The sequence below is a fragment of the Aulonocara sp. 'chitande type north' Nkhata Bay genome, linkage group LG23 (genome assembly GCF_057382095.1).
Source record: "Aulonocara sp. 'chitande type north' Nkhata Bay isolate Kocher_YH1m ecotype deep benthic linkage group LG23, A_spYH_male_GT1.1, whole genome shotgun sequence".
NCBI classification, from domain to species: Eukaryota; Metazoa; Chordata; class Actinopteri; order Cichliformes; family Cichlidae; genus Aulonocara; species Aulonocara sp. 'chitande type north' Nkhata Bay.
The window spans coordinates 5,189,354-5,206,352 of record NC_141365.1 but is presented as its reverse complement, the minus strand read 5'-3'; the positions used below and the strand labels follow the sequence as shown (position 1 = coordinate 5,206,352).

At 40.5% G+C, this 16,999-nt stretch overlaps 1 protein-coding gene across 10 annotated transcripts; it reads right to left on the bottom strand.

Annotated features, from left to right (window-relative positions):
- Window positions 1-239: 239 nt before the first annotated feature.
- On the bottom strand, window positions 240-16,974 carry shc2 (SHC (Src homology 2 domain containing) transforming protein 2). 10 transcript variants are annotated; one of them, XM_086281994.1, is made up of 15 exons: window positions 16,601-16,974; window positions 15,839-15,889; window positions 13,348-14,158; window positions 10,194-10,264; window positions 7,936-7,996; window positions 7,606-7,725; window positions 6,911-6,964; window positions 6,694-6,745; window positions 5,925-6,051; window positions 4,823-5,003; window positions 4,098-4,194; window positions 3,280-3,459; window positions 2,729-3,069; window positions 2,471-2,622; window positions 240-2,201 (listed from the first exon to the last, which is right to left on the bottom strand). In XM_086281994.1, the coding sequence occupies exons 3-14, from the start codon at window positions 14,113-14,115 to the stop codon at window positions 2,494-2,496; spliced, it is 2,181 nt and encodes a 726-aa protein (XP_086138120.1). In that variant the 5' UTR covers window positions 14,116-14,158; window positions 15,839-15,889; window positions 16,601-16,974; the 3' UTR covers window positions 240-2,201; window positions 2,471-2,493. The 10 variants fall into 10 exon arrangements, with proteins under 10 accessions (XP_086138120.1, XP_086138119.1, XP_086138118.1 ...); XM_086281997.1 differs by having other exon boundaries at window positions 241-2,201; window positions 13,348-13,608; window positions 16,601-16,959; XM_086281993.1 differs by having other exon boundaries at window positions 15,839-16,974.
- Window positions 16,975-16,999: the final 25 nt, after the last annotated feature.

The following is a 16,999-nucleotide window of genomic DNA, read 5'->3' as shown; positions in this document are numbered from 1 at the left end:
CAATATTTGAACCAACTAATATGCCTGAAATACGTGCATACAACCATTTATACTTTGTGAGGATAAAAACACGGTGTAAACAACTTTCAGCTGCTTCCTTACTCACAAAAAGTTGTACTGCATTTTTGATCATCCGATGCCGTTCCTAACACAACCCCAGTGGGATTTGTGCCCTATTAGGTGGGATCTAAACATGGATCTTTTGCTTGTTGGTTAGATGGTTAAACTTATGCTCACAAATGACAACCCACCTTTTTTTTAATACATTTTATTAACAAAAGGTCAGTCAGTTAATCATAGAAGAAAAGGTCCAGGAAATTCCTGAGGGGAGATACAAAAGAATGACAATGATCTGGATCTCGCAAAAAAACTGTTGAAGTTTACCTCATCTTTATGTGCATTTATGAGGCTAAGAACAAAGGAGGGCCTGATTAAACTTAAGTAGCCAAGAACAGAGAGGGGGAAAAGGGCAGAAAGCAGACAAAATAATTTTAAAGTATTACAGTGTCAAAACTGGGAATGAAACGCTGTGGAGCAAAAAAAAAAACCCAGCAAGTCAGTAAAATGTACAGACAGGGAATAAGGACAATAAAGTGATGCACTTCCCTGAGCTGGGAAAAATTAAGCTCCTTCTTTAACATGTCTATGACTGACCTCTGACTTAAAAACTCTGAGGGACACACATATAAGACGATAACATTTAAGACCATCATAGACAGTATTACTCATTCACCCCAAAACAAGAGCAGCTTCCATTACTGTTTACATGTACACAACTTTGAATCATCCTGAAGTTTGTTCATTTACTCATTGGCGTGGCAAGAAAACTGTTCTTTTGCAACAAGAGCATAAATGCACATTATATACACGCTGACACAAACGCCTGTCAGTGTAGTTATTAAGGCACTGAAGTGGGGGAGGCTGGGGAGAACGGGCATGGCTATACTGAGCATTAATGCGGAGGAGTTTTTACCACACATGACTTCCTAAAATAATGAACAGCCCTTACAAACAGCACAAATAGCAGATTTAATAGCAAATGTGATCAAACTTCTCAGTCAGGACAATGTATCGATCTCCACTGCACTGATAAATACACTAAAGCCACATTAAAAGCATCCATTGTGTAGATCCCGCTTGTTCCACCTAAACGGCTCTGACCGATCGGTGCAGCGACAGGTGATGTTTTGGGGTGCGCCGTGTTGTCTAGCTCTTTGCATGGAGTCGGTGCAGTGGATTGGCTTGTTCTGGCCCATCTTGTGGCCGAAAACAGAACCTGCAGGGAGGCGGGCTGTTTCAACAGCTTGCACTGTTTGTCATGTTCTGCAACTGTTCCTGAGGAAAGCACTTGAGGTTGCTGTTACTTGGAACTTGTTTATGTGGTTGATGTCTCGAGATAGCCTCCACTTGAATGCCAGGACCCAATGTTTCCCAGGTAAATCAGTGATGTGCGCTTCACCTGTCAGTGGTTTTAATGTTGGGGCTAATCGGTGTATCATGATTATGCTTTTTTTGATGCATGTGAGGCTTAAAATAGCTCAGAGAAACAATAAAGGCTTTGTGGCTGTTATAAATTCAGATACTGCAGACCTTGAACATGAGCATTTAACAGTCTTTACATTCTAAACAGTTGCAGAATTTTCATTTCCTGCATTTGTACCGAGATGAACTACTGGACGAACTGGACATCTTGTTTTGAATTTTTTGGTGCACCAGAAAATTAGTGACAGTTTGTTCTGGTGATTCCCACAACTGGTTGATTTGAATAACCTGTGACTTACTAGTCATGCAAGTTGTGGTTTAAAGGAAGCACTTCACAATTACAGGCTTTTCTTCACTGTGCATTAAATCCTTTTGTGATTTCCTGAGGTTGGCTCCTCTCCAGACAGGTTGTCAGTTTAATTTTTGACCTCGGTTGGTGATTATCCAGCTCGGGCACAGCACAGACTGTGGATCCTGGTTGGTTTGTTAGCTTAATAACTGCATGCTGAGGAGTTTATGACAGATGAGGGAAATTTGGTTTATCCTGGTAGTCAACAAGCAGGAGTACAGGGATATATCAGATACTGCAGACTCCTTAGAAGGATTGTCCATGGAAAGAAAGTATTGCTGATATTCTTTCTTCCCGTTGAAAAATCATCCCATAATGAGTCCTAGATTCAGTTTTTATGTGATTTGTATGGGCACATAGGAATTTAGCACTGTAGAACGAGAGAGAAAGAAATACTACATTATTTCTACTTAGATCTATTGTAACCAAGTGTGTGAATCTAAATAATCTACATGCTAAAATGTGAACCTCCCCTTTGCAGTTAAAGACAAATTGAACACCTCAACAATGTAAAGAAATAGCAATGCTTTTTAAAATGATAATGTTAGCATGCACTCCTTGCTTTACGTCTGCATTATAATCCCTTAAATTATTCATGTATCTGGTTTGAAAAGTCCATAGTGTATACTGCTATCTTACAGTCCCACACAGGTCCAGGTAATTCACTGCTTCCTCCTCACACCCCGTTTGAGATGAAGCTCACTCTCTGCTGCTACAATAGGCAGCTCATTCTTCAGGTGAAACGAGACGAGGTGGGTTATGCTCTCAAATAACATGTCTTTGGTCCGGACCTTTTTTTTGAAGGGAAAAGCAAAACAAAAGGAGTACACCAGTGTAACTTCATAACAAAACAAATAAGCAGTGTGATTTATTGAAACTACTTCTTAAGAGACTCACCACTCCTTCAGGGTCCACTAGCAGTAAGTGTTTAGGGAGGCCACGGTGCAGGCCGCTTAGCACATACTGGCCAGGATTGGTAGTGCTCTCCCTTACCAGAAAATCTCCGTCCCGGCTCAGGAGTTTTTCTGCGTCTCGCCGGCTCATCCGGCTGTGGTACCAGGGCTCACGGCGAAGCTGCTCCTCATTTGGAGCAACGGGGGCTCTGCGTCGTGGAGGGCTGGGCCACTGATCCTCCAACACCCGACCACCTCCCACTCCTCCCTCAGCACCAGAGCCTCCAGATATAGTGGACCCAACACCACAGGCCTCATGGAGTTTCAGGGCATCCTCAAAGGGCCCTACAGAGACGACAAAGGCGCTTGAGATGTTTCACAAGGTTTTGTTGTTTCCTCATAGTGTAGTGGTCTGCCTAACTAGTAAAAGATCCGTGGATAATCGTAAAAGGACGGTGTCAAAAAGGGAATCTGGTGGGAATCAAACATTTGAGAGAAAGTCTGGCTGTCGTTCTGTTATATATATGTCCGAAGATGTCATAGGCAGGGACTTACTCATGTCAAAGAGATCCTTTTTGGGACTCTCTGGTGCCCTGGTGCCTCTGTGCCCATCAGGACCCTGAGTGAGTGAATCCAGGTTTTCCAGACTCTGGGTGTTGACATATTGATGCTCCTCATAGTCTCTGCTGCCTGGAGGCTGACCGTCAGCGCACAAATAACCATCTGATGTCAGACCTAAGACAGAAAGGTGCGCACAAAATGCGTTTCATTCACTAGTTTCTGCCCCGTGCTACAGCACTGTTTGCTGCTAACGGAAACAACTGATTATATAAAAGAAAAAAAAATCACAAAATGTCACTTAAAATTTCCAACTACTAAAAGTCTAACTATTATTTTCTATATTTTTGAAAGGAAAAAGTTAATTGTCGTACCTATCTTGATCATCCTCCTAGCATCAGTCTAGTTAAAGATGATAAACAATATGAAGTATGAAGGGGGCCTTATTAAAAATGCCAAGATCCTATTTCTGTTAATTAAGAGGGCAAACGCTGAGCTCCCTCAGGCAATGAGAACTGTGATGATTAGCTTTGTAATACAATAAGGATGGAAAAAAAACAACTAACCTCCTTCAGAGACAATTTAACATAAATATATACACAAAACAAATCTGACAATCCTCATTGTTTAGTATGTGACTAGAAAACGTTGCAACTCATATATTTAAAAAAAAAAAAATCCTTCATTTAAAAACCTGTTTGAAATCCCCCCAGTTAAGTACATCACCTCTATATAACAACTGTATTATAAAAACTAATCTAAAAGGTCACAATGTTTTAGCTGTTACAGCTGCTCCCTGCCACAGGATGTCTCACCTGAGCTGCAGGTTGTCTCCGTGTCCCAGTGAAGCTCATAACACAGCTGACCAGGCTGGTGAGATGCTTGATCTCTCCTGGCTGGTGAGCTCATCTGCTAACACATAATCACACCACAAGAACACAACCTAAATACATCTGGATCTGTATAACCAAGAACTCTCATCTCGTGTCCCTGCATAATGTAGTTTCGAAGCACTCTATTTGAAACATTAGCTGCAGCATGTCACCCTGTTGTGAACAAGTTGCAACAAAGGGGGCAATGGGTCCTTTCACCTGATAGGCTACAGAGAACCCAAGGCTCTTCGTGTAATCGTATTTGTCTTAGGCAATTATGCTGCAGGCACAGTTATGGAGTATATTTTCATGATCCTATGCTTTAATTCCATGTAACAATATGAGGCAGGAGCATGAAAACACATCAGTCACCAGTTCACGAGGGAGATGTCAGAGAGTTCTGTTCGAAACATTAATCCAATACTTCATGATAATGACCAGATGTTTTAGTTTAGTCTGTAGTGCAAGCATGCAGGTTTTACAGTTTTACACAAAAATGCACCGGAGGTCTTCTCGATGAAATTTGGAGAAGCAGAAATACACCGTACAAATAGAAAAATATAAATACACAATATGCAATTACCTCAAAACTGGATTCAGCTACAGTAGAGCTACAACATGCAGAGCCTGATTTAACAGTATTTCTATAGCCATGTCAGGACACTCACCTGAGCTGCTGTCTTGCTCTGTGGTTGAGTGTGCATGTGACCAATGAGGGTTCCACTGGGCCTGAGTCTGGAGTCTACCACACCTCCAACAGGAGGCTCCTTCCCTGGAATACGGTTATAGTAATCCGGCTCAGAGAAGTCCTCATCATCCCTCCAAATTGGTTCTTCTGTCCTGGCAGACCTAAGGAGAAATATACTGTGAGTGTAAGTCTGACAACAGAACTACATGTCCAAATAAAGACAGCAAAAAACTGTATTTTAACCACGACTTCCAAATATGATTATGTATTCATTTCTATAATGATGTTAACGCTACAGCATTAATTTGAGGAGGAAATCAGCGTTGTTAAATTGATTTGTTCTGATCAAGTAACATCTCCACATCCGAAATTGAGAAGATGTTTATTTGAAACCAGGAAGAAACAAACTGCTTGTCTGGACTTATTCTGGTGACTGCAGTGGCATCGCTGCGGTAGCATCTCTGATTTTGAAGAAATACAAGAACAAAGTATCACATCTCCTTGTAATAAATAAGAAAGAAATCTGAGAACTCTAAACTAGATCAGGTTGGTGGTGGCTAAGCTCTTTCTGCTGGATGCTTAGAATAGAATAAACCTTTATTATCCCACGGATGAGAAATTTCGGTGTTACAGAGCTCTTACAGCAAGTGAAAGTAAAATATAAAAGGAAGACACAAGCAACCGAGGTTCGTATATACAGGTATATACAGGTAACAATGTACAGAATATGTATAGAAAAATATAAAAATTGTACAGAGATATGTATAAAATGTGCAGTAAACAAACAAGCTGGTGAGTAAGATGACCAAAAGAGTGTTAAGCTGCATTATAGAGTCTGACAGCTGCTGGTAAGAATGCTTAGGATGTATACAGTCCTGGGAGTCTTAAACTGAAGTGTTTTTTGGTGCTTTTGTTACATGAAGTCAACATACTAGATTTTTCTATTTGACACGTTGGGATAATTTATGAGTCACTATCCCACCGCTTCACCGATGTCACTGATTTTAAGGAGAGTAACAACAACTCTTAACATCTTTTTTTATCCAGTTAAGTACGTGAGAAGTGGCAGGACTTTCTGTTACCTCTCCACAGATGTCATGGTTTTTGGTGGACTGTGCAGATACTGTTTGAACTGCAGCTCGAAGGCTTGGCCGAGGGTACTGATGACACTTTGGGCTAAACCATCTGAGCACTCCAGGATATGACATGCTGAAAGAAAAAGAGAGAGAGAGAGTGAGGAGTTAAAAAGTTGCCACGAGCTATTCAAACTCCCGGTACAGCAATGAGCCAATAGTTTATTGGCTTCTACATATGTGGATTTTTAAAATATTAATATTTTTTAAGACATCAGCAAACACAATGTTTATTAGCTATTTAATTTCCAACAAAGTATATTTTGTGGTGCAATAGGCTGATATTTTATAACAATACTGGTTTACGACACCGGCATATTACCACATTTTATATACTTTAGTTTTTTTTAAATAATTGTGATGTTTAAAAATGAAATACTAATGTTTACAATGCAAATGATAAAATCAAATCATCAATATTGTTAATAAAATATTGTTTTTAAATGATTTTGTACTGTTATTGTTACAGTCTCACCCACCCTAAACCCATAATAATTGTAATTAAGCCACAGACAGACCACATAATACAGTTAGAGGTGGAATCAAAGCATTTTTAAGAAAAAATGTCTATAGATATCGCAATAGTAATGTTATAATCCACAGTAAAAAAGACAACAGACATTATTTTCTAATGCAACTTATTTTGCCTTACAAAATAAACGTGTTTGTCTAGTGGCAAAATGTATGGAAGGAGAAAGGGAACCTTTTTAGAACATACCTCTCTGATTCACTGGGTCTTTGGACACATATGCAACATAATCAGGTGTGTCCTGCAACATATCAGTTTGGGGGAAAATCAGCTCGATAAATCAAAGCCATCAGTAATTTTTGAAGCTCGAGACTGTTAACGATTAATTCAAGTCATACATGTTTGCATAGGCAAAATGTTCATTCCAACAATTTAATGGAGAGTAAATGTTAAATGCTGCACTCACTGTGTCTCCCCCAGAGGCAAATGAGATGGACTGCAAGGGATGATGAGCTATCACCTGAAAGAGAAAGGAAGCCATTCGTTATTTTGTCAATGAATGTACAGTACTGTGTAAAAGTTTTGACCCACCCCTCATTTCTTCATATTTTGCTTCCAAGGAGCTAAAATTTCTTTGAATTCTTATAAAGTGGTCTTGAGCAACAGCCCTCCAGGTTTTCTGAAAATCTTTCAAAGTTTTTCTTTGGACATTGGCTGCTTTTTAACTGTTTTCATGTTTTTGTTTGTTTGTTTAGCCACCTAACTCTGGCCTATTACTCATTCAAGCATAAAAAAGGCACCTAAATCCAGCGATGAACCTGTTGTATCTACACATAATGGACAACTGGGCAAAGTCCCAATTAAAGGTTAAAGGTTTGACTCTGTACCTCACAAAAGTGGTATTTATTTATAATATTCACATAGGAGTGTAAAATTGTTCACTACAAACTTCCAACAAAGAATTTTTTTTTATCTCATCAGTGATTTCGCACATATTTTACCCAGTGATTAACAGTTAAGAGAAAATATGCTAACGTCAATGTAAAGCTAAGCTATAGGAATAAAGAAAAATGCAAAAATAATAGCTGGCACATTATAAAGGTCTTAATCACATTGTGGTCATGCAAGTACATTCGCCACCTTAATTAAGTATCAGCTAACCTGTCGTGTGGTAGGAATGAGCAGATTAATACCATCGATGGAAATATTGACTGCGATGCTCATGCCTGCAAATCGTAGGTTACTCTTCCCCATGACTGACTGCAGAGCTTTGTTTGGAACCTACAAAATAAAGGATACGATGAAAATTACAGTTATATAGCTTCAGTTGTAGATACAGATAAAAATGTCATACTGTATATTAGTTACCAGAAAAACAGCCGCATGGAGCAGCAGCAGTCCTTTCTACCCTTTGTTGTGTGTATATAAAATTACTATTGACTGCTTGTCAAAAGTACTGCATGTATGTTAGAATTATAAATTACTGTTAACCTTCTTCCTCCAAGCCCCCTTTCCACCTGGCACAGCTTCGCACAGTCTGTTGATGGCTTCCCTAAAGAGAAACATGAAGAAAGATTTCAGATCAGACTAAAGACGAATATACTGGTCACTGATTATCAGCCATTTGTAATAATAATAATATTATATAACGTATAAATCATATGGACTTGTGTTGTCTGTGCAAAAATACAGAAAACTGAGTCACAACACAAAACGCCACCCCACAGCAATGGAAAACGTTAGGTTAAACATGAACAGACGTTTTCCCTTCCTCCAAACAAGCCCATAGGTCGTAGGCAAATCGTAGTTCAAAGGTCACGAAAATAGATAAGAAAGTCACAACATTCTTATCCATTAATGTTGGAAATGTTAACCCGAGAAAGAAAACAATAACAGCATTCATCTGTTGATGAATAATTTGGGAATTTAAATTCCCAAAGTATGGGAGAATAAACAGCATCAGATGAAGAAAATAAAAAGTAAATAGTGTATAAGACCTCTTTAGGGCATTAGCATTAGCATTTATTTTCTGCAGTGCAATTCTCCCTGCACATTTGTTACAAGTTGGCGATAAAACTGATATAACTCCTGGGAATGACTGCCTAATGGGCATTTAAAGGGTCTGTCCCTGTGTGAGCATGATGGCACGGCTGAGCCATAAAGTGGATTTGAGGCGGGAGCTCACACGCTCTCTGCCAGGGGACAGTGGGAACAATCAAGAACCTAGCTGCCCCTATCAAGTGGCTCGTAAATATTTAAAAAGCAGCGTCCCGGGCCCCATCTCGAGTAAAAGTCTTCTCAGGGATTTTTGAAAAACACCACAATGTTCGAATGACTCATGCTGATGAGAGAGCAGAGGGAGGAGGAGGAGGAGACAGAGGAGGGGGGGAGAGATGAGCTGTTGTTTTCGACTACAATAAAATGCTGCACCTCGTTTCACTCATTTTGCAGTTAAACGGCAAAAAACACAGAGAGGACTGTTAAGAGAAAGCACCTTCTTTAAATCCTGGAGCTGAATTACATTTTTGAAATACTGGAAGCTACTGACTGTTTCGTTGTGGTCTTCCAGGACTAAATCAAGTTGTGTATAAGTCAGGAAGCTGAAGAATGGCCTGTTCTGAATGGATATGTAAGCCCTTACTGTGCTGCCTTTAAATGATATCCAGCAATTCACATACACACATATCACGACTTTGGCAAACAAAGTAAGGAAAGACCCAGGAACAAAAGCCTTGTGTTGTTAGCATCATGGAGGACTTGAACCTATTTTGAATTTTTAAAAAATGCCTTATGTGAGCTACTAGGTGAAAAGGGCCCCTCTGACCTTGACCGAGGGGTAAACACACTTAAATGGGACTTTAAAATCAACCACGACAGGAATGCAAACAAAAAACATTCATCATTGCTGGAAATAATCATGACTCAGTCAGTCACATAAAAACAAGACCAGACATAGCCATCTTACTCTCTATGGCTACTCCCAGTGCAAACATTTTGTTTTGCTGCTTTGTTTTGGACATCTTCCTCCTCCTCCTCCTCCTCCTCCTCCCCCCTCAAGAAGTTACAGCCGCAGACATTATCCAGCAGGGTGCGTTCATGGGGACCACTGCAGCTTTCTACAGTCATTAACGAACATCATCAATAATAGATCTCCCTCTCCATCACTCCATCTCTGCTACCTCCTCCCCCCTGCACTTAAGCCTCGGATGCACGGTGGGCTCAGATTACTGCCGATCGATTGTGCAGGAGAGAGGAGAGGGTGAGAGACAGAGAGCGAGGCAGACAGGGAGGGAGTGGGGAAAAGGACTTCTCCCATGAGGTTGAGGACTGCAAAAAACCCTGTTTTTATAACAATAACATGACGTGTAGGGCATAAAAACACCAAGACACAGACATAGTAAGGCCCTGAGGCATAGTTTAATGTGTAACCTTCTGCCTTTGATGCCAGTGAACACAAATACAGCAGCTCTGTTTATCTCTTAACAGTCCCACACTATAACTGCTGTCTTCATGCATGTAGTTCTTGCAAGTGCATGAGTTATTGGACAGCTCCACTGCAACGTAAACTTGAAATTCAAAGTTGTGGCTCTTGATCAAAAAAGACTAATGTGACAAGTGTAAATCTATTGGCCATGCTAAAGCAAAAGTATTTATATATAGTATATATATATATATATTTAAAAAAAACTCTTCACACTTCAATTAATACTACACATCTACACTGTCAAATATGACGGTTACCAGCTTACCTTGTCACTTGAGTGCGTGTGGTGAAGTCCAGGGATCGCATTGATTTCAGCACCTCAATGCATCCCATGTACTGTAAAGAAAAAACCAAAGGGAGAAAAATCATTAAAATCTAAGTTAAATACCTTATTTTTAATTTAAAAATAAACTCATGATATGTTCAAATATGTTTTATGATCTGAAAAGATAATTGAATGAAACTATTCAAAAATACAGAACTATAAACATGCGCTGCATTTAAATTAAGTTTGTATTTTTAACTACACCACAACACTTCCAGAAAGAGATGTTACGTTCACAATAGACTATACTCTGTTGGTACATGTGATTACTTTCAACAGTAATCTAAATCAAATCCCCATATAGCCCATTAATGTAGTGTCCTCCAGTGGGAAGGTCCCAGCTGAGCAGCTTCCTAATGCCTGTCAGGTTGGGGTGCTAATGGCACTGTGACTAGATTAGCAGCACTCAGAGCTCCAAATCATGGATAAACTGCAGCTTCTCAGCCCTCTGGGGGATGTGAGTGTGTTTGCGTAAACAATCAGCATGTGAGTACGCCCTCTACATCTTATTTGCATATCTGTGTGGTTATCATGAAAAGATGAAGTGGTGAACGAATTGCTTGGCATTTGTTTGCCTGCCATAATCAGTCTCTAAAAACCAACTCGGAGATAATAACTCATTTAAAAAAGCTTCTACCATCTACCACATTCCTGCTGCATAGGTAAATAAACCCATGAATACGTAAAAACAACAGATGCAACATTGAATATTAATAATTAACATTTTTTCCTGTGTTTTTTGCTACACTGATTGAATCGCAGCCTCCTTAAAAACATGTGACACTCATCTTAAATGCAGCACATTGCATTGGGGATGTAAAGCACAGCTCTTTGTGAAACTTATTTGGAGAGACGGAGAGAGAAACAGAGTGGGACCTCTGAGCCAGAGAACATAACGAGCTCACTAACAAGATTTGGACATGAGGGACGTCTTCCATCAGAGAAATTGTCCCTCTCTTTTTTCTTTCCCTCTCTCTGCCAATGCTTCCATTGTCACAAACTCAATCTACTGATGCAACATCCCTACTTCTATCACCCTATCTGCACTCTTGTCCTTTTGGCCAAGTCTCTTGCACACTATTGCTATGACTACAGGGACGTAGACTTTCCAAGACACATTCCTTAGAAATTTAATAACATTAGCATGTCCTCTTTAGCCGTGTTTTGCTGTAGCGGCTGCCTTTGACATAAATAATTGCCAAATTATATCGTTTGTCACTGTAAAAGATTTCCAAAAGAAGTTTATTAGCCAATGTGATCAGATTTTACAACAAAACAACAGCCATGTAGTAAAGGATGATCAGATAAAAGTATGTGATTAGTTACTCTCTATTCCTGGTTAACTGCACACTACGCAGAGCATATTCAAAAATATATGACAGTAAAATTACAACAACTCAAGTCTACGGACCCTTCTAGAAACTGCATCAATTAGCAACAGGCAATCACATTGCAAATATTTATGCTTCGCTTTGATAGTGAAATAAGTGAAAAACATAAAATAGAAACAGTTTGTCTCTCTCTCTGCAAATGATTTAGCAGAAGCGGTGTTTTGATGGTCGGTGCAAAATCCTGACTAGCAGAGGCGGCAGATGCAGGCCAGACACAGATCTCGACGTGGCTATGCAGCGAGAGAGAGGGAGAGAGAGCGAGTAAGAGCATTGCTAAAAATCTGATTTGTGTCTTTCCCAGCAGAGGAGTGGATATGTATGAATATGTGAGTGAGAGAATGAGAGTCGCTCAGCATAGTGGCCGTGCTGCTTAAAAATGGCAAGGTGCAGCAGAAATCAACCATCACTCTGACACTAATACATGCAGAGACTACGCCTCCCTGCATAGATTTCCCATTGAAATGCATGCTGCACATACATGTCTCCTGAAGTACTACGTTAAGAGGCGTGAAACACGTTCAAACACTGGCTCTTTCAGGTCATCTGCAATAGTCAGAGGGCATTTTCTGATGACAACAACAAGCTGTTAAAAGCCTGGTCCCATCATTAATATGATTATGAGTCAGATATGAAAAGAGCACTTGTTATCCATTTCAGAAAGCCCTTCCTGGCTGTGAGAGCTCATATGTAATCGACATTTGGACTGCTCCCATACAGATCCAACCATCCTCTTCCACATCATATGATGCAAATGACTGTGATTAAATGTAATTGAATATGGGAATGAATGGTGCCTGTATAATGTTATTAGAAAGCGTGCTTGGGCCCCAGTCTGGGCTAATCAAGAGTCATGTCATTAGTTTGAGGAGGAGGAGAGCACAGGGGCAGAGGTGAACAGTTATGGGGGATTGCTGAGGGGACATCGAGCATTCTGCTCAGGCTGGTAGCCCTTTGTAAACACAGCGAGCTCGGATTGAGAACAAGATTTCTTTGAAACTCAGATTTATCTATATCATTTGAAATGATCACATTCATTTCTATATGTATCAGTTTATTTTGATACAAATTTACAGAATAATAAAAAAGCTTTATTGAGCATATTTTCATGATAATGAAATAAACATTTGGTATCGACTATGCTGAGATGCTGTAAATAACATTTTATGGGTAAAATCATAATAATTCATTGCACACAAGAACGTAAACAATCCCGAAACAAAACAAAGAGCAACCACTCCCACAAGCTTGCAGTGGGAGCTTACAATCAGACCTAAGTTACAAGCTCTATAAATACAGATTCTCATTGTTTAAGTACAGTATGATAAATTCTACCTTTGGTAAACAGTGCAGCTGAACCACAATCCTTTCTACAGTCTGTACACATAATTTCATGGTTTATCTCTCTCCACCCTGACGCCTGCATGCTGTCTCCCAATGAGCAACGCTCAGCCATCTATCTGGATTAAATTATGTGTTCCCCAGTCTTCCCACATGAGCTGCATAACAAACTGCCTGATAGTGAGGTGTCCTTTTGTCTTCTGTGCAGTCAGACAGAGAATATTTAAGTGGGGTCATATATTTAATATTCTGCAATTATCTTGTTCTCTTTACTCATTGATGAGCACCTGAAAAAAGTTACTGCATATTTCCTTTGGTTGTTTTTTATTTCTTTGAAGAAAATAAAAAAGTGCCAGCTAGCTTACCCTGACAATGTAGGACGCTCCTTGTCCTACTATCTTCTTGTCAGGGTGCAGCCAGCCTTGAGAGGGTTTGTGGATGAAGCTGCCCTTCTGGTTGAAGTCCTCTCCCCCAAGCCACATGCCTTCGACCCTTGTGCTGCGCGTCATTCCCGATCTGAAGTTGCTGGAGCCACCGGGGCTCGCCATGACCTCTGCGGCTCCAAATACGTGCCCCCCTGGACTGGCAGAATTTGCCGCTGCTACTGCTCGCTGCCCCCGAATGGCCTGTAGGGAACAAGGAGTGACACACACCGGGTCACAGGAGTTAAGCACTGCTGCAAGGCTCGCCACTGGGCCACTGGCTGAGGCTCCACCACCAGGCCTGTGTGATGATGAAGAAGACGTGACAGAGGCCTGGGAAGTAGCTGCCGCTGTCTTGCCCGAGTCCTTGCTAGAATTGGAGCTGGAACTGGAGTTGGATGGACTCCGGCTAAGCAGGGAGTTGGAGAATTTCCACTGAGGCATCTTAGGAATGAGCATGCAGAAGGTTGTCGTGGCATCTTGTTCCCCATCCAGGCAAGGAGAGTCGGCCAAGGCCATAGCCCCAGCAGAAGAGGAGGACCTGGCACTGGGATCCAGGGGAGGCAAAGGAGGCAGAGGAAGGCTTGGCGTGGAGGAGGGAACCACTGGTGTGGCCACAACTTTGCCGCTCATGGCTAAGCTCTGCATTAGGTCGTCGGAGGAGGTCACAGACTCATTGCGAAAGCGGTCATACTTTGGCTTAAGGAGCATGCCCGGAGTAGCCGCCTGAAGCAGGACCTGTGAGTGGGGATAACTGCCACAGGATGGAAGAAAAAGGGGAAAGGGGGGAAGGGGAGGGGGAAAGGTGCAAAGAAGGAGGAGGAGAAAACTAGCAGGAAAATCTTGTTGGTCTTATATCCTTGTCAAAGTCAACTGAATGCTGTCTGGTCCTCTCCCGTTCACACACACACACTGTCCCGCTCTCATGCTGCTCTCCTCACTGAGCTGCCCCGCTCCCTCTCCCTGCCTTAGGCAAGCTGTGCTCCCAGTCTTGTTCTCTCTCTTCTCTCTCTCTTTGGATGATGTCATTGGTCTATTAGCCCTGCCCAGCTGCTCTCAGACTGTATTAGCCAAAACACATCTGCCTGAACCACCCGGCTCCCAGACACACGTACACATTGACACTACAGAGCACCTGTGTTTCTACATAAAGTACATTCAGCAAGGCAGTAATTGGAGCCAGTAATCATTACATTTTGGAATCTACTCCTCAAATGAACTCTATGCCAGCATTTGACCTCCGACAATAAAAAAAAACAGTGATATTAAGATTATAAAAAAGGCTGCATTGCTTTTAAGATGGTAAAAATATGACTGAAATAAAACGATATATCCATCCACTTAACCACTTAACCAGCTGGGATCCCAGCTAACACTGGGCGAGAGGCTGGAAACATCCGAAGCATCTTGCCCATCCATTGTCAGTTCATTATCATTTGGAATTTTTCTTATCTATGGATTTTCTGTTTATTTTTTATCTATGCCTTCTGTATTTCAACTGTCTCTGCATTTTGATAACTAACACAAAATAATGTCCTTAATTTAAATTCACATGTTCAAAAAGTAACCAACACTACTGTAAATCGCATAAAAACAAATAACACAAATGTACAGCAACAGAAGAACAAAGCTCTAGAACTAGCTAAATTGAGATATAAAGTTAAAATATTTAGGGTATTGAGTTTGGATGTTGATGAATATCAGAAAATTTCCTGTCCATTTAGTTAAAGTGAATTTTGTATGATTTGATGTATGCTTATAATTGATCCTGGTTATAGGCAAAGACTTCACAAAGAAAACAATGCAGCCACTCTCCTAAGGGACTACATCTCTAAAAACATCCACCCTATTCCATCTGCCTGAATTCCCTTCCCATCTCCCTCCCAACCGTCTCCCAAGAGAACAATCAGCCATCTCAGCAAGATCCTTTTAGCTGCTCTCTCTTTTTCCCTTTCCCCCGTTCAACCTCTTTCCTGCTTCTCTCTCACAACTGCATTCCTCCGTCTTACACAAAGGCAACAGAAGGTACGCATCAGGAGTCAGGATTCTCTGTGAGAAACATAAAGCGAGTTAAACGATGATTTTCAGTCGAATCATGTAAACAGGTACAGTAGTAAAAAGGATACTGACACAGAAGACAGAAGGAAAACCTATTCCCCAAAACAAGTTTCTAGAAATATATTGTGTCTAACCCAACACTCTGTCATGCCAAAAAGCTGAAGAAAGGTCTGTAATTCACGGGATTTCTACAGCGCTTCAGAGAATCTGGAGAACCTGGAGACCATGGCATTTATCCAACACCAACTCTAGAACAACTACAGTAAACAAACTACAGCCCAATTCATTCAGAACAATAGTAACAAGATAATAGATTATACAGGCATGCGACTGACACATTTGCAATCTTAAAGTTAGAAAGAAGCATGGATCTTACCTGTGTCAGGCTGTGAGAAAGCTGCTACATGACCACTGCAGTGGTTGTTTGCTAGAGTATAAAAAGTTACTGATAAACCAGATGTAATCGATGCATGTTGACAGATGCAGTAGCCTTTCTCGGTATTTTCTGTTCCCCATTTTCCCTGGCAAAACACTTGAGTGTCATGTATAAAATTAAAGTGTTCATGTTATTTCCTCAAACTCTTACTTCCACTTTCATTCTACAAATGATACCAATTCCAATTTAATTCACACATTTTTTTTCTCTGTATTTCAAGAGTCAACGGATTTACCTCATGAATTTACATATACAAGTGGAACAAATCCTGCTCTGAATAACACACCACTCATTAGCAGCCACTGACACAACCTAATACAACAAAACGTCATAAGGTACCTGCAGCACAGAAAATTTAAGCTGTTATTTGGTTAAAATGTAAAATGAGTTCGCAGTAAGTTAGTAGACTGAGAATATAATGCTATTTATACAAAACATATATATAAAATTTGGCTATGAAAGTTGGGTGTAAACGACCTGCATCTTGACTGTACTGTTTAATCACTTACTGATAATGCTGATGGATGCTTTTCTAAATATTTTTGCCATATTCACTTTCAGTGTTCTATGACAAAAGTGCTTTTTAAAAATAATAAAATGTATGTAGTCATGCTAAGTGTTCTGCGGGGCTCCGTAATATTCCCATGCTGTTGTGAATACACCACAGGTCGAACAGAAAGTATAGAAGTGAATCATACATACGATTTCACCCCCAGTGGATACATCGCCAACCCTGTGTACTTTTCTCCTGAAAGTTTACCCTCCGTTGTCGGCTCGTCTACGTCAAAAGTCCTCTCTTGCAGAAGATCAACTACGTAGCAGAGATAATTGAGAGCCGAAGATCTTTTACTGTGTCAACTTCTCAACATATCTGACAAAACGACCACAAACTTTTCAAAATACAACACAAACCTTGGGTTTAAAAAATCAAAAACGTATTTTTTTTAAATCTTATATATAGCCATTCCTAATATACCGTTAAATGTACAAATTCTATCGCGATAGCGCTTCGCCTCAAGGCTTGTGTTTTCCTTGCGGAGGGAGTCATCTTTCTTTGAATAGACGATCCTGTTAAGTCCGCGTGCTGCTGCTTTGACCAAT

Bases quoted from the DNA above. Each gene is read 5' to 3' on its own strand.
- shc2 (XM_086281993.1), bottom strand. From the start codon at position 14,115: ATGCTCCTTAAGCCAAAGTATGACCGCTTTCGCAATGAGTCTGTGACC. The intron at 4,195-4,822 runs GTGAGTGTCCTG...ATTATGTGTTAG, and splicing joins AGAGCAAGACAGCAGCTCAG to CAGATGAGCTCACCAGCCAG. The intron at 3,460-4,097 runs GTGAGACATCCT...TTTCTGTCTTAG, and splicing joins GGAGACAACCTGCAGCTCAG to GTCTGACATCAGATGGTTAT.